We start from the raw sequence: 25,790 nt of genomic DNA on the forward strand, positions 1-25,790 counted from the left end.
AAATGTGAATGGGACTTGGGACTTCATTTACATTTAACAGGTTCTCCTCGTGAGTCAGTGAGAAGTATTCTACTGTGTGGCACATTCCCACTCCTGGAAAGAAACAATGATGCTTGAGAGCAAGGTGTAGTATTTTGTCAATTTTCAATGGTTCCAACGTAGGTGGCACGTCTTATCATGAGAGTAAGGTTCATTGTAGAATCTTACCCTGAGAGCATTAGTATGTATTTTGTCAGTATTTTGTCAGAAGTCCGTGGTTCTGACATTGGTGTTGAATCTTACAATCAAAGCCAGGTTCAGTATTTTGTCAGTATTCTGTGGTTCTGACATTGGTGTTGAATCTTACAATCAAAGCCAGGTTCAGTATTTTGTCAGAATTCCGTGGTTCTGACATTGGTGTTGAATCTTAAAATCAAAGCCAGGTTCAGTATTTTGTCAGTATTCTGTGGTTCTGACATTGGTGTTGAATCTTACAATCAAAGCCAGGTTCAGTATTTTGTCAGAATTCCGTGGTTCTGACATTGGTGTTGAATCTTACAATCAAAGCCAGGTTCAGTATTTTGTCAGAATTCCGTGGTTCTGACATTGGTGTTGAATCTTACAATCAAAGCCAAGTTCAGTAATTTGTCAGTATTTCATGGTTCTGACAAAATTGTTGAATCTTACCATGCAAGCCATGTTCAGTATTTCGTCAATAGTTCATGGTTCTGACATACGTGCCAAATCTTATCACAAAAGCAAGGAAATTTTTTCATCTACTTGACTCTACTTATTATCTTTTTCTTAATGCCTAAGTCAGCATTTCTGTTGATGAATGTCCATGGAAAATCTTGTCATCACAGATACCCAGGTCTTGTGGTTAACCAAACTCTACAGAATGAGAAATCTTTCTGGTCAAATTTTAAAAAGAGGATTTCCACATGCTACATGGTTTTAGAAAATTTGTTCTTTTTCTGTGTCAGCTGTTTATTTGTCTCTCATTAAAAAGATAATTACTGAGTGTCTAGTATCTCAACCATACTAAGATGGCTGCACCAATCACAGGATGCATTTTCAAATGTGGATTTTCATTTTCTTTTATTAAAACTACCTCTGGAAGAAATGCAGTGACACTTTCAATAAAAAATTCTTCTCTCGGTGGTTCAAAGGCTTCAACTTTTTCCTCCAATTTTTACACCCTGCTTAACAGGCATGTGCAATGAGATTTGATTCGCTGAAAAAATTCCATTGTAATGAAAGTATTTAGATGAGTTGAATGTGACTCCTTACTGGCCACCATCAGATCTTCATAATGTAGTGTATAATGATGATCGGTCTTTTCAACAGATAGAAGAGAATCGTCACTCAATGAACAGAAAAATCAAATAAACACACAACAACTTGATACAGTTTAAATAATAAAGTTTATTGTATGTTAACACCTACAGATCGGACTGATCACTAATGCATGAAGATGACAGCACTTGTAACATGAATACCTGACAACTAGGGAACATCATCCTCCTAGCATTTCGCCTTCTGTCGGCACTCAACAATAATCCAAGTAAAAAACTATCAACAGTTTAAATGTATATGCCATTAAAATCACATGTGATTTTTAAAAAATGGACGGCTTCTGTTATAAATGGTAAATTAGGTTGCTCAGCAACAAAAAAACTGGACGGTTTTGTTAATTATAATAAAATAATATAGGATGAAAAAAATATGATTGTTAAAAAAGATATATATATACTTCGTCTGTAGCTTGCACAGACACACACCAATAAATAATTCATTTGCTTTCAAAAATTCTTTTACCATTAGAGATTTCAAAAGCATTACCTTAACAGTTGAAATAAAAGGCAATTTAATTCCCATCTTAAATCGAAGTCTATTTATTGCAATTTTAGATCACAATGACACTTTTTATTCTGATTAACACTTATATCTAAAATTATGTAGTTAGAGAGTACTACTATCTATGGTTTGAGATTGACGTATCCCCTAAATAACAAGCAAAAATATTAGGACAATAGATATGACTTTTAACACATCATGTGTAAAATATGCTTAGTAAAATGTCGAGTCTTGACTTTTCAAATCAGAGCCTTTCATGACAAGACCAAGATTTCTAAAATGTTCTTGTAGATGATTTCTGTGTCATTTTAATATTTTACTGACCAAGGATTGGAATTAGGTGCTTTATACTGTATCATTAATACATGATCAGTCAAATTACATTTAAAAAAAAAAAAAACGATGCTTTTTTTTTTCATTTTTGAAATAAAACTGGTGGTCTAGATAAATAAAATATGTTACTAGGAAATTTGAATTTAGTGCACAATTAATGAATTAGATGCATTTCTAAATGTAACTTTACAACCAAACACATTTGCTACTGTACATGTGATGTATGATAAAGTAGCCAGACTATCACAACTGATCTGGTAACTGGTACAGGTAGAAATGTATGGACTAGTGCAATGTTGGGACAGAATGATTCAGACATTGTTACCATGATTACAAGCATCAAAATTTATTTTATGGCCTAATACAATAAAAATGGTTATTCATGTAAATTATTCAATTATTTTATCAACCGATTGATTATTACTGATCAAGGCTTACTTCCGTTTCAAACAATGCATAAAACTTTTACCTCAATTTTTTAATTGTTTAACTTAAAATTCCATTCACAATAAAATTTGAAAATAAAATTCTAAATTCCCTCAAAAAAATATCTGAAACATCCACATAATTGATAATAAGTCTGCGAGACCCAATAATCTGTACTAATTATATGCATCTATGTGACCCCCCCACTTCCTAAAGTCAAACCTTTAGGTTGACCTATAGGACATATTTTTAACCTCGTGAACAACATTAATTACAACTATATGTACACAATCTTATAAACGTCTGTACACAAGGGACACAATGTACGTAAATACTACTGTACACCTGTGTAACCACCAGTGGTACACTAAAAGTACATCAAGTTGCCAAGGCAATAATTAGATGACCGGGCAGAGATCGCCAATCGCAAATATATGCCAGAATTGTCCAACCAGGTCTGTAACATTTTAAGTGTTGTAAAAGATACAAGTATGAAATTAATGAACAGAACTAAGATATGGAAACCCTGAAAGTTGAATGATTAAACTCCCAAATTTACCCCAGATATATTTAAGTGCTGATGAGGAGTCTGGGATGTAACAGACTTCTAGGATGCAAATGATACTGTACTGCTGGAGACATTGGGGAAATCGTGGACACTCGATTGTCTTAGGGACACCAAAGATACTCAACTGCTGAAAACCCTCATGATGTCTATAGACAAATCAGCCTGACAATACTGTATATACACTTGTGTTAAGATTCTGAGACATGTAACCAACTAGCAATACAGTACTGCTGTCAAGACAATACATTTTATTTTATTTTTTGTTTCTCTACTGATCAAAACAATTTGTTTCTCTACTGATCAAAACAATTACCTATGACCATAAAATGAAACACAAAAGGATTGACTTGTACATAACAAGAATTCAACAAATGTAGAAAAACACTGATGACAATAACAATAAGCACTGGTAACGTCTCCACAGAGAAGTACAAATAAAACATAATAAACAACTAGAAAGGCAATGATTATTACAAAAACTTGGCATAACTTAAATGGACAAAACTTTTTAAAAAATGTACAGCACTTGTTTCTTATAATGAGGCAACTGGAATAAAACCTGATTGGTAATTATAACTTGACCTCTAGCTTATGTGGAGTGAGACCCTTTATATCGGACATAAATGTAACCCTGTATTACAAATACATTTATATCTTATATTTCTGTCAGTATATGTACAGTCATGGAAAAGGCTTTTACATCACTGATGGTATCAAACAAATACCAGAAAAAATTGGTCACTAATTGTTCAGAAATAAAAAAAAAAGATACATCTTTTCGATAAAAAAAAATTCAATATTTATGAAACAGCTCACATATGTAAATTCACCATATAATGGTATTCACTTTGTAGGGAGTGTACCAGGTGATCACACCATAGCAACACGGACTAGATTAACAAAGCAATAATACTCAGTAACCAACAAACATTTGGCACAATCTATCGCCATGGCGATCCTTCTACACGGTGGTACCATTAGCTTATTCTTCTCATAAGAACTGGACGGAAACAATTATTTGGAAGATGACTTTAAAATGTTGCTCTATAGTAATTGATATGTATGTTTCTTTAACAAATTCATTTGTGAGGATTTATCACAAGTGCAAGATACAAAAAAGATCTGCCCAACATTGATGCATGAAATTTAGTATTGATAAGTGGACATGATGGCCAATCAACCATTGATACATATCTTTACAAATACCTCAGATTATCATGAACCTGAACAAAAAAGTTAATGAACACACATTTAAAGCACTTGTTGGATAAAACAAAATCTACAGTTGAATATTTGTAGACAAATATCACAGCTACAAAAATACAAAAACCATGGGAAGACACTACAACATATTAAGAGAGAGAAAAGGCCTAATAAGACTGAATAATTTCAGTGTTGTGCATCTTAAAGTATCCCTAATTAAATCTGTCACATATCTATTGTTTGATTTCTATCTATTTCCTTAGTTTACAACATTCCACAGAATGTCAAATGAATGACTTGACAGCAACGACCAATGATGTTAGCATTGTGTCAGGGAGGCTGCTACAACAACTTTAAGGAAGGGAAAATTATATTTGTGCATGTATAGAAACATGACGAAATAGCTAGTTGGTGTAAGGAAAAAGGCAGACATGAAGGAACAGCACTGTCTCAAGATGTTACCTTGGTTCAATATATCACTGATAGTATCTATAAACGAAGTCCAGATTTGGGAAATATCCATATATGGGATAAGGTGTTTCTGGACGGATGATAAATACTCCTTAGGGCAACCATGCACTAAGAAGGAAATAAGTGTGGAGGGAGGGGCGTTGGTTGGCTATACCCTTCAATGAGAGAAGACACATCCTCATAGTTTGTGTGCCTCCAGCCACATAACAAATATGTATAGTTCCCCGAGATAAAGTCCATCAGGCATGAAACACTCTGAACAAACGGTGGATCCTGAAAAGGTAAATTCTCTTTTACTTGCATTGGCTCGCAAATTCTGTCTATCCAAAGGCAGAGGATGCGACAAAAAGTAAAAGATTGAGCGAGAACTCTCCTTAGGGGGAGTTGTCGTTGTGACATGGCAGTAGGTTCGATGTTATGGAACATACAAATGCAGATACCAGTATGTAGACCAGGGGGGCATCTCAGCCCAATGACGCCAGGTCTGCCTGTACATCTGGGTCACGATGAAGCTCGTCAATTTCCTCTGGCTGAACACGTCTATGTTCTGACCGTAACGAGCGGCCAGATCGATTGGACTTATTGCTTTTAGTTGACCGTGTGGATTTGGCACTTTTCGTACTGTTGGCACGGATGGATTGTCTATGTATGAGGTTCTGACTTATCGTACGATGAAGGTTCTTGTTGCTAGAGCTAGCTGCATTGGTCACTAGCCATGTGTGGTTCATAGACTGGTTGGCCCCGATTCGCACATTCGGGTCCACAATCAGTAATTTGTCAATGAAATCCTTTGCAGCAGCTGATACATCCTTCCAATGCTGCAAAATTAAAACACAAATCATTAGTCACTATACCCAAATACATTATTCAATCTTCTACTCAATATAATTATAAATCATTTTCAGTAATATGTATTGATATATAATTTATATATTTATATTTATGAGTATAAGCTGTCTTCCCAAACACAAATTATGGTTGATTTCCTGAGATAAAAAAATAGACAAATAAATTGTGTAGAGTTGTGTGGACTTGTTACTTCCTTCACTTCTGTCTTAAAATTTTTTTCTGATAATCATCATTACATGGGAGTAGTTTTACATGAAATTTTAGTATAGTTTCAAAATTTTTTTTCAAAATTTGACCTTTAAATTGTACTCAAATGAAACGGTATGCAATATATTTTAAACTCAAAATATTTCTGCAGTTTTCTCTACACAAGATACATAATAACCAAAAAGGACACATGGAAGTCATAAGCAGACAAAAACCTTAAACTTCCAAAATATGACAATTCATCAGAAGTAAACATTGATAAAACACAAATTTCTGCAAACAGAATATATCATAATCAATGTTTTTCTCCATTGTCTTTATAACCCAGGTTATTTCTTTTTTCTGCATTATTAATTCTACCCATCACTTAATATCTGTTTTTATCAACTGTAAAAACATTAATATTTGTTGAGGATTTATTTTCAACTGTTTTGTGGGTACTCTTAATCCTTAAATTTAAATGTCCACTAAGTGTTAAAATAAGTGTATGTAGACTTATTGAGCTATAGGTATATCCACAAAATCATGTGTCCACGAAATTATTTTTTTGAAAAAGCATAAAAATTGAGCCCGTTAAATGTATGCTTTCACAGTACCTAGCTATAAAATTGGGTACCCACAATATGCTGGGAAGAAGACACATGAATGGCTGTCGTACTTCAAACAGGGGTCATGTACTTTAATTGCCTCATGGTAGTAAAACTGTAGAGAATACAACATAAGCCCATTACCACCTTACTGTTCACAGAGATGTGGTGTTAAGATACAGACAACATATAGGATGAGTGCTTTGGACAATGACCTTGACACTACTTCCATCAAGGTCAATTGTCTAGGTATAAAACTGGCTACTGTCTGTACAATGTATCTCTATACCAGAATTAAATATTTCCCACTTAAAACATATATTAGCGCTTTTGCTGATAAAACAATTATGTCGTTTCTGAATCCATGTATAAGCTCACATAATGTGTATTGGCTGTGAATTCAGTCCAATTTCTAGTTGTACTGTACCCATGATACTTCACCCACTAACTGATAAAGTTTAATATCAGGAAGCGCCAACCGATATGCTTTTAAAATATATTTAAAACTATACTGCTGCCACACAATGATCTTGTTCCTCAGTCGTGCTGAGAATACAGCCCTCGTCCTAAATCTGCCATTTGTGTATGGAGCAGGCGTGCTGCGTGATCATCTGCCAGGCTCTGAATTACGGCTCTGTTTTCAACATTGTAAGACAGCAAGTAAAAAGATGGCAGTGTTTAGCAAAAGCAGGATGGGGGCAAACTTGAAGGCAAAAACCTAATGTACCTGCTTCATGAATAATAATATTGTTGAGTAAATTGATTTCCAAGATTGTATGACAGTGGCTGATCTGCAGTACTGCCTCATTGTGTGATGTAGGGTGAGGAACCCCATCTCTACCCTACCACTACTAAATCTATTACAACACTGAAACGAATAAAGGTGTCAGCTTTGCAGGTGCTTTTCTTACTATTGTGTTGTCGTTTACAGGGGCTCCCCTCGGGGAAGTCTAGTTTGATTTATACTAATTTCCATACCATACCACTAGATAAGCTTTCAATGACATTGAAGTGGTACCTCATCACGTTACAATACAAGCATCTTAAAATCAGTGCATGATTCTGAAGAGTAACAATACAGTTCCATTTTAAACATTTCCTGTTTTTGATATACAGTGTTCTATCCACAATTACTTCACAGATGTTTTTTCCCTTATTTTAGTGTCTGTCCATGGCCCTTGATGAGATCTCAGCATGCATTTAACAACAGAAGGAAGAGATATGGCAGTTGTATAGATTAGCCTGGTGATAAACCTAAATCCAAGATAAAACTGCCAGTGTGACTGTGCAAATCATACTTAGTTCCTATTCTTTATAGGAGGAAACTTACTGAGAGTAAGGAGATCACAATCATATCTGACAGTGACAGTTTACAATGGTTAACATATGTAGGTACCCCACTGTCAACACTGACAGGTACACTACAGTCAACACTTACAAATACACCACGGTCAACACTGACAGGTACACCACAGTCAACACTGACAGATACACCATAGTCAACACTGACAGGTACACCATAGTCAACACTGACAGGTACACACCAGTCAACACTGACAGGTACACCATAGTCAACACTGACAGGTACACCACAGTCAACACTGACAGGTACACTACAGTCAACACTTACAAATACACCACGGTCAACACTGACAGGTACACACCAGTCAACACTGACAGGTACACACCAGTCAACACTGACAGGTACACCATAGTCAACACTGACAGGTACACACCAGTCAACACTGACAGGTACACCATAGTCAACACTGACAGGTACACACCAGTCAACACTGACAGGTACACCATAGTCAACACTGACAAGTACACACCAGTCAACACTGACAGGTACACCACGGTCAACACTGACAGGTACACCATAGTCAACACTGACAAGTACACACCAGTCAACACTGACAGGTACACCACGGTCAACACTGACAGGTACACCATAGTCAACACTGACAGGTACACACCAGTCAACACTGACAGGTACACCACAGTCAACACTGACAGGTACACTACAGTCAACACTTACAAATACACCACGGTCAACACTGACAAGTACACACCAGTCAACACTGACAGGTACACACCATAGTCAACACTGACAGGTACACACCATAGTCAACACTGACAGGTACACCATAGTCAACACTGACAGGTACACCACCAGTCAACACTGACAGGTACACCACCAGTCAACACTGACAGATACACCATAGTCAACACTGACAGGTACACACCATAGTCAACACTGACAGGTACACCACAGTCAACACTTACAAATACACCACGGTCAACACTGACAGGTACACCACCAGTCAACACTGACAGATACACACCACAGTCAACACTGACAGATACACCATAGTCAACACTGACAGGTACACCACGGTCAACACTGACAGGTACACCATAGTCAACACTGACAGGTACACCACAGTCAACACTGACAGGTACACCACCAGTCAACACTGACAGATACACACCACAGTCAACACTGACAGATACACCATGGTCAACACTGACAGGTACACCACGGTCAACACTGACAGGTACACCACGGTCAACACTGACAGGTACACCACAGTCAACACTGACAGGTACACCACAGTCAACACTGACAGGTACACCACGGTCAACACTTACAAATACACCATGGTCAACACTGACAGGTACACGGTCAACACTGACAGGTACACCAGTCAACACTAACAGGTACACACCAGTCAACACTGACAGATACACCATAGTCAACACTGACAGGTACACACCATAGTCAACACTGACAGGTACACCACCAGTCAACACTGACAGGTATACCACACCACAGTCAACACTGACAGGTACACCACACCACAGTCAACACTGACAGGTACACCACCAGTCAACACTGACAGATACACCATAGTCAACACTGACAGGTACACCACGGTCAACACTGACAGGTACACACCAGTCAACACTGACAGATACACCATAGTCAACACTGACAGGTACACACCATAGTCAACACTGACAGGTACACCATAGTCAACACTGACAGGTACACCACGGTCAACACTGACAGGTACACCATAGTCAACACTGACAGGTACACCATAGTCAACACTGACAGGTACACACCAGTCAACACTGACAGATACACCATAGTCAACACTGACAGGTACACACCATAGTCAACACTGACAGGTACACCATAGTCAACACTGACAGGTACACCACCAGTCAACACTGACAGGTACACCACACCACAGTCAACACTGACAGGTACACCACACCACAGTCAACACTGACAGGTACACCACGGTCAACACTGACAGGTACACCACAGTCAACACTGACAGGTACACCACAGTCAACACTGACAGGTACACCACGGTCAACACTTACAAATACACCATGGTCAACACTGACAGGTACACCACGGTCAACACTGACAGGTACACCAGTCAACACTGACAGGTACACACCAGTCAACACTGACAGATACACCATAGTCAACACTGACAGGTACACACCATAGTCAACACTGACAGGTACACCATAGTCAACACTGACAGGTATACCACACCACAGTCAACACTGACAGGTACACCACACCACAGTCAACACTGACAGGTACACCACCAGTCAACACTGACAGATACACCATAGTCAACACTGACAGGTACACCACGGTCAACACTGACAGGTACACACCAGTCAACACTGACAGATACACCATAGTCAACACTGACAGGTACACACCATAGTCAACACTGACAGGTACACCATAGTCAACACTGACAGGTACACCACGGTCAACACTGACAGGTACACCATAGTCAACACTGACAGGTACACCATAGTCAACACTGACAGGTACACACCAGTCAACACTGACAGATACACCATAGTCAACACTGACAGGTACACACCATAGTCAACACTGACAGGTACACCATAGTCAACACTGACAGGTACACCACCAGTCAACACTGACAGGTACACCACACCACAGTCAACACTGACAGGTACACCACACCACAGTCAACACTGACAGGTACACCACCAGTCAACACTGACAGATACACCACAGTCAACACTTACAGGTACACCATAGTCAACACTGACAGGTACACCACAGTTAACACTGACAGGTACACCACACCATAGTCAACACTGACAGGTACACCACACCATAGTCAACACTGACAGATACACACCACAGTCAACACTGACTGTTACAGGTAACAAAGGATTCTTGTAGATGGTTATCAGCCTTTATTACAGTTAATTCAGACCTTTTAATTCTTAAGCTTTATGTTTGAACATAAAAATAGTCCCTGATAGCAGTGTTCCCTTTACATAATTTTATACATGCAGTCTTTAAGTATTTAATTTTTGCTACTTTATCAATATCCAGTATAAACTAGCTATTACAGCAGTGACAATGAAGAGCCATTTTCCTTGTTTCAATTTTCTGTTTTGAATACTGGATATTATGATTAAAAACTTTCCCTCTACAATTACAGCATTCTGGGATTATTCTTGAATGGGATTTGTATCGGTGAAATATTGCGGAACAGCGCTTAATGGTCAGAATTCTTGCTAAATATAGACTTGTTGTACTATATATAGCCACCTGACAGGGATAAACAAGTGTTCTGGTACACAAAATGCACGAAAGTTACACCGCCACGGCCAACATGTGCTCACAGAACCTAACACTCACAGAAGACGGAGTTCAGATTTTCTAATTTTTGATTGTACATGGGATTGACATGAATATGGCCAAGGTTTACATCACTGTTAGTGAACTGGATATTTATAGTTGTGGCCTACTGATGGCATAGAGGACTGACCTGATAAACAGAAATGCTGTTTGTTGTAGGCTATCTCTGCCTCTCCCAGCTGACATTCTTGTGAATGGGTAATGCTCAGCCTATGTCTGATAATCACCAATAGTACAGCTTCTCCAGTCTATATACCTCAATGTTACAGTATACTGCAAAATCTACTCATTTTCTCATTAACACTGTTTCAAGACAATATTTCTTATGTACAGAAACAATATACAATACTGAAGTAAACACTTAAAGGGACAATTATAATCATTATAATCATATAGTATGGTCTTTAGGGAATCATTGCTAGTCGTACTTCAAAGCATTAAAACACTAAGGTCTTTAGGGATTCATTGCTAGTCGTACTTCAAAGCATTAAAACACTATGGTCTTTAGGGATTCATTGCTAGTCGTACTTCAAAGCATTAAAACACTATGGTCTTTAGGGATTCATTGCTAGTCGTACTTCAAAGCATTAAAACACTATGGTCTTTAGGGATTCATTGCTAGTCGTACTTCAAAGCATTAAAACACTATGGTCTTTAGGGATTCATTGCTAGTCGTACTTCAAAGCATTAAAACACTACGGTCTTTAGGGATTCATTGCTAGTCGTACTTCAAAGCATTAAAACACTATGGTCTTTAGGGATTCATTGCTAGTCGTACTTCAAAGCATTAAAACACTACGGTCTTTAGGGATTCATTGCTAGTCGTACTTCAAAGCATTAAAACACTATGGTCTTTAGGGATTCATTGCTAGTCGTACTTCAAAGCATTAAAACACTACGGTCTTTAGGGATTCATTGCTAGTCATACTTCAAAGCATTAAAACACTACGGTCTTTAGGGATTCATTGCTAGTCGTACTTCAAAGCATTAAAACACTATGGTCTTTAGGGATTCATTGCTAGTCGTACTTCAAAGCATTAAAACACTATGGTCTTTAGGGATTCATTGCTAGTCGTACTTCAAAGCATTAAAACACTATGGTCTTTAGGGGTTCATTGCTAGTCGTACTTCAAAGCATTAAACCACTATGGTCTTTAGGGATTCATTGCTAGTCGTACTTCAAAGCATTAAAACACTATGGTCTTTAGGGATTCATTGCTAGTCGTACTTCAAAGCATTAAAACACTATGGTCTTTAGGGATTCATTGCTAGTCGTACTTCAAAGCATTAAAACACTATGGTCTTTAGGGATTCATTGCTAGTCGTACTTCAAAGCATTAAAACACTATGGTCTTTAGGGATTCATTGCTAGTCGTACTTCAAAGCATTAAAACACTATGGTCTTTAGGGATTCATTGCTAGTCGTACTTCAAAGCATTAAAACACTATGGTCTTTAGGGATTCATTGCTAGTCGTACTTCAAAGCATTAAAACACTACGGTCTTTAGGGATTCATTGCTAGTCGTACTTCAAAGCATTAAAACACTATGGTCTTTAGGGATTCATTGCTAGTCGTACTTCAAAGCATTAAACCACTATGGTCTTGAGGGATTCATTGCTAGTCGTACTTCAAAGCATTAAAACACTATGGTCTTTAGGGATTCATTGCTAGTCGTACTTCAAAGCATTAAAACACTATGGTCTTTAGGGGTTCACTGCTAGTGATGCTTCAAGGCATTAAAACACTATGGTCTTTAGGGATTCATTGCTAGTCGTACTTCAAAGCATTAAACCACTATGGTCTTTAGGGGTTCACTGCTAGTGATGCTTCAAGGTATTAAAACACTATGGTCTTTAGGGGTTCATAGCAAGTGATGCTTCAAGGTATTAAAACACTATGGTCTTTAGGGGTTCATAGCAAGTGATGCTTCAAGGTATTAAAACACTATGGTCTTTAGGGATTCATTGCTAGTCGTACTTCAAAGCATTAAACCACTATGGTCTTTAGGGATTCATTGCTAGTCGTACTTCAAAGCATTAAAACACTATGGTCTTTAGGGGTTCACTGCTAGTGATGCTTCAAGGCATTAAAACACTATGGTCTTTAGAGGTTCATTGCTAGTCGTACTTCAAAGCATTAAAACACTATGGTCTTTAGGGATTCATTGCTAGTCGTACTTCAAAGCATTAAAACACTATGGTCTTTAGGGGTTCACTGCTAGTGATGCTTCAAGGTATTAAAACACTATGGTCTTTAGGGGTTCATAGCAAGTGATGCTTCAAGGTATTAAAACACTATGGTCTTTAGGGGTTCATAGCAAGTGATGCTTCAAGGTATTAAAACACTATGGTCTTTAGGGGTTCATAGCAAGTGATGCTTCAAGGTATTAAAACACTACGGTCTTTAGGGGTTCATAGCAAGTGATGCTTCAAGGTATTAAAACACTATGGTCTTTAGGGGTTCACAGCAAGTGATGCTTCAAGGTATTAAAACACTACGGTCTTTAGGGGTTCATAGCAAGTGATGCTTCAAGGAATTAAAACACTATGGTCTTTAGGGGTTCACTGCTAGTGATGCTTCAAGGTATTAAAACACTATGGTCTTTAGGGGTTCACAGCAAGTGATGCTTCAAGGTATTAAAACACTATGGTCTTTAGGGGTTCACTGCTAGTGATGCTTCAAGGTATTAAAACACTACGGTCTTTAGGGGTTCACAGCAAGTGATGCTTCAAGGTATTAAAACACTATGGTCTTTAGGGGTTCACTGCTAGTGATGCTTCAAGGTATTAAAACACTATGGTCTTTAGGGGTTCATAGCAAGTGATGCTTCAAGGCATTAAAACACTATGGTCTTTAGGCATTCACTGCTAGTGATGCTTCAAGGTAAAAAAACACTATGGTCTTTAGGGGTTCATAGCAAGTGATGCTTCAAGGTATTAAAACACTACGGTCTTAAGGGGTTCACTGCTAGTGATGCTTCAAGGCATTAAAACACTGGTCTTTAGGGGTTCACTGCTAGTGATGCTTCAAGGCATTAAAACACTATGGTCTTTAGGGGTTCATAGCAAGTGATGCTTCAAGGTATTAAAACACTATGGTCTTTAGGGGTTAACTGCTAGTGATGCTTCAAGGTATAAAAACACTATGGTCTTTTTAGGGGTTCACTGCTAGTGATGCTTCAAGGTATTAAAACACTACGGTCTTTAGGGGTTCAGAGCAAGTGATGCTTCAAGGTATTAAAACACTACGGTCTTTAGGGGTTCATAGCAAGTGATGCTTCAAGGCATTAGAACACTATGGTCTTTAGGGATTCATAGCAAGTGATGCTTCAAGGCATTAGAACACTATGGTCTTTAGGGATTCATAGCAAGTGATGCTTCAAGGTATAAAAACACTTTCGTCTTTAGGGTTTCACTGCTAGTGATGCTTCAAGGTAAAAAAACACTATGGTCTTTAGGGGTTCATAGCAAGTGATGCTTCGAGGTATTAGAACACTATGGTCTTTAGGGGTTCACTGCTAGTGATGCTTCAAGGTATTAAAACACTACGGTCTTTAGGAGTTCATAGCAAGTGATGCTTCAAGGTATTAGAACACTATGGTCTTTAGGGGTTCACTGCTAGTGATGCTTCAAGGCATTAAAACACTATGGTCTTTAGGGGTTCACAGCAAGTGATGCTTCAAGGTATTAAAACACTATGGTCTTTAGGGGTTCAGAGCAAGTGATGCTTCAAGGTATAAAAACACTATGGTCTTTAGGGGTTCATAGCAAGTGATGCTTCAAGGAATTAAAACACTATTTTCTTTAGAGGTTCACTGCTAGTGATGCTTCACAGTATTAAAACATTATTATTGTCTTTAGAGGTTTATTACCAGTGATACTTCACAGTATTAAAACATTATTATTGTCTTTAGAGGTTTATTACCAGTGATACTTCAAGTCCGTTTTTCAGTTCTTACTCTTAGAACTTGTATTGTACAATTGAATATATTTCAATTGATGCAATATTTAAAGACATATGCAACTTTATATGCTGACAAATATTGAAGTTCTTTGTTTGTTATCAATTCATAAATAATTAAAGCTGTTTTCATGTTGGAAACATGGACTAGCACTACAGACGTTTTTACAGCAAAACACAAATGGTTAATCATTGAATGCACCAGCCTTAAGTTAATGTTCTCTTGAGGTTTACCCCACGCCATCAATACATTGAGGTAGTATAAATGCCCTACCAACAGTGTGTATACTAGTATCTTATACAGCCATGTTAATCCACACAAAGATAAGTGATTCCAGCAATGTGAAACATATGATTCAAACACGGCTGGTCCAGAACCAGGCTGTTTCTCTGCCAAGCAGGGAGTGTTTGGTGGAGATTATCCCAATACACAGGAAATGGGGGTCATTATCTTGGTGCTAATCTCCTAATCCTATAGGATGCTCAGACAATGCATCAGAAACAATGGCTGTTGCCAGTCAGTCAGCCAAGCTGTATAACATGTGTATAAACTAAGGGTTCTGTTGCCCAGTATCTTATTAACCTCAACTGTTTCGGATCAAACACACCTAACCTTGAGAATAGTACTTTCTTAAAACTTCTTTCTTTCTTAGGGATATTTTGCCTTACATCAAACCACTCCTGAGGGTGTGGGTAAGATACTTAGTATATGCTATGTGTGTGTGTTTGATGGGGTGAGTGCTGGGAACAGGATTAGGAGACAAGGGTAAAAACAGGTAACTGTTCAAAGCTACAACAATGAAAAAAACTATTTTCTATAAATCTCAACAATGTTCATTATCAATAAAGAACTACAGCAAAAAATTTTACATTGTGAAGTACATATAAAATATCAGTTTCATTTGAGATATCCTGGGTTTAAGTTTATCACAAAAACAAGTCCACGTTACACACTAAGAGATATATACGCCAGAACCGAGCCGCACTACACTACAACATCTACATCCTTTGTCTCTGCCATAGGGATCTCTCCTTACCCCCCATGATAAATACTTCCTGTGAGAGTCATTATGAATCATAACAAATGTGCTGACAATTGGTTCTCTGTAAAAGAATACATTGAGCCACCAGGATGTGTATCTACCAGCCAAAATCCGTATACAAACTTTGTCTTCCAATACTATTCTTCAGAAATTCAACATGTGTATATTTAAGAATACCTCTATATTTTATCACTCAGAATTTCAACATGAAACACCTTTTCGAATAACTGTAGAATGTATAAATTATTCTATAAACTTCCTTCATCTTTAAATGGAGTTGTCTTCTAGAACCTTATTCTTCATAATTTCAACATGATAGTACTTTTCAAGATTTTCATTACAAAATGTTGAATATACCAACCAAAATTCTTCTTTTACCAAGTGATATCTTCATTTTTCTCTTCACATGCAAAAGGATTTTTTTTCTTCATTATATCAAATTGCAGTATGTAAAACTACCAACAAAAACCTTTCAACGAGTTGAATTAAAATATTTCGTTCTACAGAAAATCAACATATTTGTCAAACATTTTACTGAATAAATAACAGTTTGAGTTCAGCTGTATATAAATCTGCAGACAAGATCTAGGTTCACTTGTCCACGCTGTTCTAAAGTAACTATTGAATTTAGAATATCTAGCTAATCCTGTGAAATCCAGCTTTGCGTCATGCCAGTGTACATGTTTAGTGGCTATGTCAAGTATAGAATTGGTACTAATACCTAATAAATCTCTTTCTCCTGTTGATAGCGGTGGCCAACAGTTTGGACTCTGCTTAAAATACAACAATTACAGCCATCTAGAACACCTGTCCCGAAAAGAAAACAGACCCAAGTTCTTCTGATTGTGTTAACGTTGTTTCACTATAATACAGTACCACCAAACATTACAGGATTTTTCACACGCAACTAAAAAGTTACCTGATACATAAAACAGGATTATCACATTTGGAACCTCAATCAATTGTTCATAAAAGACATAAATTATATGGAACCTTCCAGTTAAACAGATCTAGGAGCATGTAAGATTCAATTTGATACAATGACAGAATGCTTGCATGACAAATTGCTCAATGTACTCTAACAAACCACGAGCCTTTATGTCTGTCAGTGTCAAGACAAAGATCCAAATTTACACACATGCATTATTCCTGTACATGTTGATCACATTCAACTTTTTTTTATCAAAAGTAGTTCCAGCACCTGCTGTCAATGACATGAGCACTCTGTATTACTTGTGGAGACCCAACTTCATCTGTTAAATTACATTTAATTTGTTTAATTCATAAAAACATAAAACTGATAAGTGACTTTGGTGTATAGGGATCACTAACAAGCAAATAGGTATTTCTATTTCCTTCTGGGTACACAAATGATTTTGAAAATTTCATGAAGTTGTCAACCTGTAAAATTTTTTTGCATGATTGGGTAAGATAGCTAGAGGATTGTCAAAGTGGTAATAATATGACATTGTGTTCTTTTATCCTACAACACAAATGGATATCTATCTAAACAGGAACATGTAACAATAATCAGGCGTCCTTTACGCTTCACCACACCCTGTCAGACCTCGCTAACACCATATTCTCTGTCAAACATTTATACAGGTGTTTTTAGTATGGCCCAAACACAAGGCTTTGGAAACATGTTAACAAAGACTATTCTGGAACGAAATCTTTAGACATTCTACACATTTTCTAATTCAGCCACTGTCCCCAGTGTTTAGAATTTTAAATCGCAGGAAAAATAAAATCTGTAATATGGATAAGGTAAATGTTCCTGACATTTGTTGTTACAATATCATTCATAGACTCTACACTTACAAACAATAACAATTACATCAAATTGGTCATCCTTTTTTGGGCTATCAAATAACAGAGATTTTCAGTCTCGGTTAAGCTTTCCAAATTTTAAATTGTATTTTCCAACATAATTACAACAATTGAAACTTGTATGTTTGACGAGTTGAGTACTATGATCCATTGGCTTCTGAAACAGGCAAATCAAATTATCTCATCACTTTAAGTGCTACTGATATAAAACACTGAAAAAAAAACGTTTGTACATTAAATTGGAAAATCCCTGATGTGATTGGCCAGGACTAGATTTATTTATTTTAATATGATGATTGAAAACAAATACAAGTAGAAATAACAAATGTTTATCGATTCTGATCCAATATGGCTCCAGAAAGCATGGAATGGAATCCATTTTATTGTATGTAATTAATTATATAAAGTGCACATGTCATTTGTTGGCTGTGGAAGCGATTACCTGTTCTTGGAAACTTGGCTTTGAAACCTTTAGATCTGCACTTGACAGATCTCAAGGGTAAGCAAGTTGCCATTTCATCATATATACCGGAGTGCAGATGATAATTACATACCATCACAAGAAACGACTACAGATAGCTAGTAGTAGTGTTTTAATTGTAATTTAACACAGAGAGAAATGAAGGTACATTTCATATCACAATTATAAATTACAAAATACAGCGACCATTAACGATGTAACATTCTCTATCAATTATCAAACTGTGATGATAAATTGAGATGCGATTTGGTGTCACGAAGTTCCATCAGGAGACGGTTACACTACATCTCTAATAGAATACAACCAAGTGTATTGCTAATAGCTTTATCAGTCAGTATAATATTAATTATCTACAAATATTCCGAGAGTATAATGGTCTAGATCATTGGCACCTTAAACCAGACTCAAATTACATGCATCTCCGTGCATAAAACTGTGCATAAAACCGAGTGGGCATGTGAGACACAATATTCTATATTATGTCATGGATAGATTACGTCAGACGATCCTGCCTGGCAATGTTTTAAAGCATGCAATGTTATCTTTATGGGGCATCAGGAAATTTAGGCTTTTATGACTCAAAGCCTCCCGCCACCTCCTCCCCTGCTACTGTGGCTGGATTAATATAATGCACCTATAGTGCTGTGCATTATTAACATGCTCAGTACAAATTTCCTAACGGTTACAAGTACACATGTTTAGGGTCAAAATAATCATATTCAGACTCGTTCTTGACAGAATTTAGATGCAAATCCATGCCAGAAAATAAAATAAAAATATGGAAATTCTTTTTTCTATTGAAACTATCAGTGTTCATTTTTTTCTCTCTTTATGGTGGAGGAAAAAAAACACTTTTAGTTTTAGGAGCATTAATATGTAGCTAACATTTTTCCAAATTCAAGGACAACAACTTTCAAAATGACGAAGAAGGTATTTTTTTAGTCAGATTTGAATAGATTTTATTAAACCAAGAAAATATCTATCTTAATGTACGTGTACAGCTACTTGAACTTCAAAATTTTCTTCCTTCAAATTGGTATGTCAAAAGTTGAATGAATTTAAACTTCAGCAATGGTCGGTTGGCGCAGTGACAACACACTTGCTTTTCACTTAGCTGCTCAGGGTTCGATTCCCACAATGGACTTGAAAATGTAAGGGGCCATTTGCCCAACCACTCGGGTTTTCTCTCGGTACTCCGGTTTCCTCCCACAATAAGACCCCTAGCACGCTTTCATCCCAGCCAACAAGAGTGACTGTTAATATAAGTTTAAAAAACTTGTTTTGCAATTGTTGTAAAGTTTTTATGTTTAAAAATGAATTGGAGATCTATACCTTACCCAGTGCCTGGTATTACAAATCTACAGGTAAGCACACTAGCACTCCCTGTCAGAATGCTCATTAATCAATAATTAATGAGCCAAATGTGAGCTTTTGTCTTAGCAAACAAAATACCTGTCCAGGTCATTAGATACAACTGATTACATTTTTTCAACATAAAGCCAATTCCTTGATGCCACACATTGTATTACTTTTATCTACCTGTATATTTACACACATAATGTCAATAGATCTCGCCACACTATTTAAATCTACAGAATTCAGGTCTCTTTTCCTCCTTTATGATAAAATATGTTTCATTGTATCTTACAAAAATCTTTCATTGAAGTCCAAAATGTGCCTTTTATATCTTACCACAAAGTGTCATGAGGCTTGTGTGACCTCAATATTAATGGATTAAACAATATTTGATTCATGGAGCCAGCAATGAGCAGAAACTATCTTTATAAAAATACAACTTTATATAGCACTTCCATCATTAAATAATATACCCCCGCAAGTTTTTGACACTGAAGAAAGATAAACTTGCACATATGCAATGCCAATTCTAGAAATATCATTGATATTACAGGTAGTTTTATTAATATTTCACAACCATATCATACATATTCCTGAATGTAAAATTGCTTCAACAAACATGATTCCATCAATTTCTGACAAAGAATTAAATGCCAAGACTAAATATATCTACAGAGTTGAAATATTTGTACAAAGCATACCAGGGCTCTCGATCTGCCAGATTTGGGGCTGAATTCCCAATGCAAAATAGTATCTTTTTTTCCCAATTTAGACCCGAAGTTTTCCCAGTTCTAAGGAAAACACCATTATTTTTCCAAATTCTAAGGGCCCCAGGCCCCAGTCCCAAAATGGGGTGTGAGAGTCCTGCATACATATATCGATCTGGTGATAAGTCCCTCTCCTGCAGGTTCAGTAGAAAATTGCAAACAGATGATATATTCTTGTCCTATAATCAGCCCTTACTTCGATTCGGATGTTGGGCATTTGCTCCTTGGGCTTAATGCAGGACAAACACTGCACTATACTGTCACTTTCTTCAGCCATTTTTCACACTGATTAAACAGGGAAACCAATGCCTTGAAATTCAAATTTTAAAAAGTTTCAATGAATATTTGATTACAAGTTGATGTCAACATTCTGATTACTGATCAACTGGTCACAACGAGTCTTCAATACTGGATAGATTCTTAACATTACCTTACTCAAACAAAATCTTTACCAACCCGCTTAATCTCCAATACTGGACAGATTCCTAACATTACCTTACTCAAACGAGATCTTAACCAACTCGATCTGTCAACAATGGACAGATTCCTAACATAACCTTACTCAAACAAGATCTTTACCAACTCAATCTGTCAACAATGGACAGATTCCTAACATAACCTTACTCAAACGAGATCTTTACCAACTCGATCTGTCAACAATGGACAGATTCCTAACATTACCTTACTCAAACGAGATCTTTGCCCACATGGAAAAAAGAAGTTACAATATGCATAACACAATAATTGTTTATCTGACTCGCTTCACTAATAAAACAACTAATTAATTCATGGAATTTTTACACAACAGTAAATCCTGTACTTCAGAACTAACACAACTTCTTCAACTGTTTGCCAATCTAATCTTGCATACAAAACTAATATGCTGTAACTAATTTATTACAAAGCTTGTGCGTACATCTGTCACGATTTACAGATTAACAGGTCCTTTACAAACATTCTGTAATAGGAAATAAATGGTGTTCCACGAGATTGCAAATACAAACTTCTGTAGATCAGATGATATGTTTGTTGTGCATTATCGACGGCCAGATCAGATCTGAACGGTAGGAGAAAAGGTTTCCTGGTTTGTAAATAAACCTTTGTACCTAGTATTTTTCTACACTTCTGTACATCAAGAGTTAGCGAATTTCATCAATGATAAGCCCATGGTTGGTATCAAATCCACCTCCTTTACATACAGATTTTAGAGTTCAACATTGCCACAAAAGATAAAACCTAACTACATTCCTTCTTGATAAATTTAGTTTTCAGGTAAACTTTCGTTGCAATTTAGCTATCACTCACTGCTCCCTTTTGTAAAAAGGGTGAATATTTATGATTGGTTGAACATGAAAGTTCACACAGACGAAGATGTTCATATAATTCAGGACAAATTTAAATCAACAGTTTTTCAGTTGAGGCAAACCAAACCCTGCCCAAATGTTTCCCGTATACAAATTGGCAAACAATGCTCTGTACAAAATAGATCAGAACAAGAGTATATTTCTCTTCCTTTTTTAACTTTGGTTCATAAAAATATATTACTGTTCATACTTCCCATAATTCTATTGAATTTTGTTTTCGTTTTCATTGTCAACTTAAAGTAAAATAAGATAAAGATAGATACATGTGTCTCGCCAATGAATTAACAATTGTATAGTCAAGTGACCCTAAAGATACTAATAGTATAGGTAGCATAATAAAGAATATTGAAAATCAAAACGATTATAATAACGAAAGGAGAAACAAGAATAAAGCACCATTATTCTGATATTCGACTACAGGTGAAATCACTACAGTTATCTGATCACGACTTCAACAAACGAATTAAAGCTCATGGTGATCTGAAGTAGCCGCTAACCCAGGGGGATGGATTTTGGCAGTCTTTTATGTAAAATCTGGTTTCCTTCCAGAGCATTACATCCAAAATTTTAATTCCACTACTGCAGCATCAACCGCATTTCCTCTGCAGGAATTAGGAGATTACCGCAGTTTTACCGTTTCCTTTGTAGTATTCTGGCACTTACCAGTAGTCCTGTTAAAGCTTGGGATCCATTAGGGACCCAGGCCAGGCTCCTAAGTAAAAGCTCTGATGAAATGATATTTCTATTCTTTTAGTTCTCTTATGATAATGGACCAACACCATCATTGCGCACTAAAGCACCCCACTTATGAATGGTCTGATATCAAACGAAAAACCTATTGTAGAACTATGAAGTCAGGTCAGAAGTTGAACAGGGAACTTTTATGACACATACCAATTTAGTCGACTGTTATTATATTGGCGGTGGATAAGGCTACCCAGACAAAAGAGACTGCCAAATAGTGGAGGTATATGGGCTTCCGTTTAATCTGATAAGAGTAATGAGCATATATCACAATTTGTAGGCCTACAACCTGACAGATACTGCCATCACACAATAACCACCCTCCTCATACATCCAAATCACAAAGGAGCATCTCACCACGTCTCCCATTTTATAAATCTGTATTGTTTTGCAGCTTTCTTCAAATTAATTCCCATCCCCTTTGAACATGGTGTTCTTGATGATGGTACAGCAACCACACATATCAGCTTGGTATATATCCAGAGCACAGAGTACCACACATGTACAAATCCTTCCCCCAACCCCCTCCCTTCCCACATCTTTATTCCCTCCTAGGATTTGTGCCATCTCACATACATGAAAATATTATATCAATTCATCTACTCTGCTGCTTTGTTTGTAAAAATATCACAACAATAAAATTAGCACATGTAGACACCCTAAATACACGAGTCAAAGCATTTAATAAAGATGTTAAGTCTGTGTGGTATATACCATTCCTTAATTAAACATTTTAACTTCACGATTTTGGGGTTATTTCTTTATAACATTCAGTCTACAAACTTACGCAAATTTAATCTCCATTATGAACAATGACCCATGAGCTAGCTTTAGTTATACTGGATCCATAAGCTGATTGAACTCAAAATAACTAGTTAAAAGTGATCTTGATATCATTGTATTCCAGTGAACTTCTTGCCATGGTGTTTGTCACATTGGAGATTATTAATAAGCATTTTTACATGTACTCTGCCTACATATATATCCTCCTATAAAGTCCCCACCACTTCCCTTTCTGTTGACATTCATACTGTAATGCTGCCATTCCCTTTTGTATAGTTGATATATATAATCTGAAACAGTTTTGTCCATTTACTTTTGACATTCCATGTAGAATTTAACTTGTCCCACATCGCTTCCATCTCGACTTCCCCGTTCTTAGTTTCCCTTTATTCTGAACATTTCCCCTGTAGTTTTGACACTCCCCCTGTGCAGCCCCAGCCCCATCCTTTTCCCCTGTCTCTTCAATTCTAACTTCCTTGGTTTTATATCCTTTTTTACTCCATGTATTTCCCCTCAGTTTTGGTTCTCCCTCTTTGGAGTTGTCCCTTTAATTATTATTTTTTTAATTTCCCTTCTGTATAATTGGTCTGTCATTGCTTAATTGTTCGTGTTACTTGCTCTAGATTAGGCACTCACCTGTGGAGTTATCTCCCTTCAATTTTAAAATTACCCCCTTGCATCACTTTTTCCTTAGGAATTCCCCCTCTATGTATTGATAGCAATTACTATTAGCTGTCAGCATTTCCTGGGCAGGCTCTGTCAGTTCTGTAGATGCCCTATCCTACCTGTATATACAGTTGCCCCCTGTGTATTGTCTGCACTCCCCTCTAGTATTGTACTGTCAATATTCCAATGGAAAGATGGAAAGGCCCTGTCAGTTCAGTAGCTGGCTAGAGCCCTATATATTTTGCCTGTATTTACATGGAATAGATGCCCCCTGTGTATTGTCAGCTATCATACTGTCAGTATTCCCCTGGTAGGGCCCCCATCAGTTCAGTAGGTGCCGTATATATCCTGTCTTTATAGATGTGGTTGCCCCTGTGTATTGTCAGCACTCGCCCCTAATACCATACTGTCAATATTCCCCTGGTAGGGCCCCCGTCAGTTCAGTAGGTGCCCTATATATCCTGCCTGTATGTATGTAGATGCTGACTCATCACCGACAGATTATACAGTATTACAAAGGCATGGTTCTTCTCCATTGTGGCTTAACATTCTCTTCACATTAAAAAACCCAGGATATTTTACACACCCTGTCTGCCTGAGGTGGGGATCAACTTCCTCAACAAATACACTCAATATCATTGGATGCTATTGCTTGCACAAACACCCTAATCGCATAAATCATCTCCTCAAGTCGTAAACATCTTCAGTCAAAATCTGTGACGGAAACAATTTTGAATTGAGAAAACAACTTCTATAGAAGCTAAAAACCACCGCTGTTGTTAAAGCAGATATACATAATTACGTTAAAGCAGGTTATTGTGATTGTGTGTTCCTAGCACTACATAACATGCCTTTTCTATTTTAACTACGACAGGGGGATCATTTTATCAAATACAATGTATTTAATTTTATAGCTCCATCACCTGTTAATCATGGTTTTCATAGCACTTTTATGTTGTAAACACTCATTTCTAAATATTGTTATAGAACGTTATTACTTTTGAAGACATACCCTAGAGGTAATGTTGAATATACAAATCTAAATATATGTTAGCCTTATCGTTCTGACTAGCATCTTATCTTCTCACAGCAACTTTTTCATTGTTACCAAAATAATTGAATTTCCTTCAAAGATCTTCAGAAACTCTTGAACAAAATATATGGCTCTGAAGCACACAAGTACCAGTTAGTGTTATAACATAGGCCTGAATAATCTGTATAATTAACTCTGGTAGAACTTCAAAATCTTTACAGCAGGGTATAACGGGACATGAAATACCTGTATTACATAACTGAACTTGGAAACATGGATAACTGGGTATCAGACATTTGAACCTGTGTATAACAAATATTTTAAGACTTGGAAATAACAATTTAGAAAATTGTACAAAAGACACATATGTATAGCACCTTTCAATAAAAATTTAGAATTTACAGCATAGCCATCATTGGTAATCCATGGTCTTGACACTAAGTGCATGAGCATCAGGACCGTGGGTTACCGATGATGCAGTATTGCTAAATAAATGAAAGCTGCATCATACAATAATTTCATCCTTCTAGACCATCATATTTTACATAAAACCTTTAAAATT

General features: G+C 36.9%; 1 protein-coding gene across 1 annotated transcript in view; it reads right to left on the reverse strand.

The window, feature by feature from the left end:
• Positions 1–1,384: 1,384 nt before the first annotated feature.
• The window catches only part of LOC132553960 (serine/threonine-protein kinase H1 homolog), a 30,442-nt gene continuing 6,036 nt past the window's right edge, over positions 1,385–25,790 (reverse strand). Inside the window, exon 2 of the mRNA XM_060218255.1 lies at positions 1,385–5,655. Within this exon, the coding sequence (XP_060074238.1) occupies positions 5,302–5,655 (354 nt within the window). The 3' untranslated portion in view covers positions 1,385–5,301. The remainder of the gene's footprint in view (positions 5,656–25,790) is intronic.

The sequence above is a fragment of the Ylistrum balloti genome, unplaced genomic scaffold (assembly GCF_031769215.1).
Source record: "Ylistrum balloti isolate Yb309-2 unplaced genomic scaffold, AGI_CSIRO_Ybal_v1 Utg370368, whole genome shotgun sequence".
Lineage (NCBI taxonomy): Eukaryota > Metazoa > Mollusca > Bivalvia > Pectinida > Pectinidae > Ylistrum > Ylistrum balloti.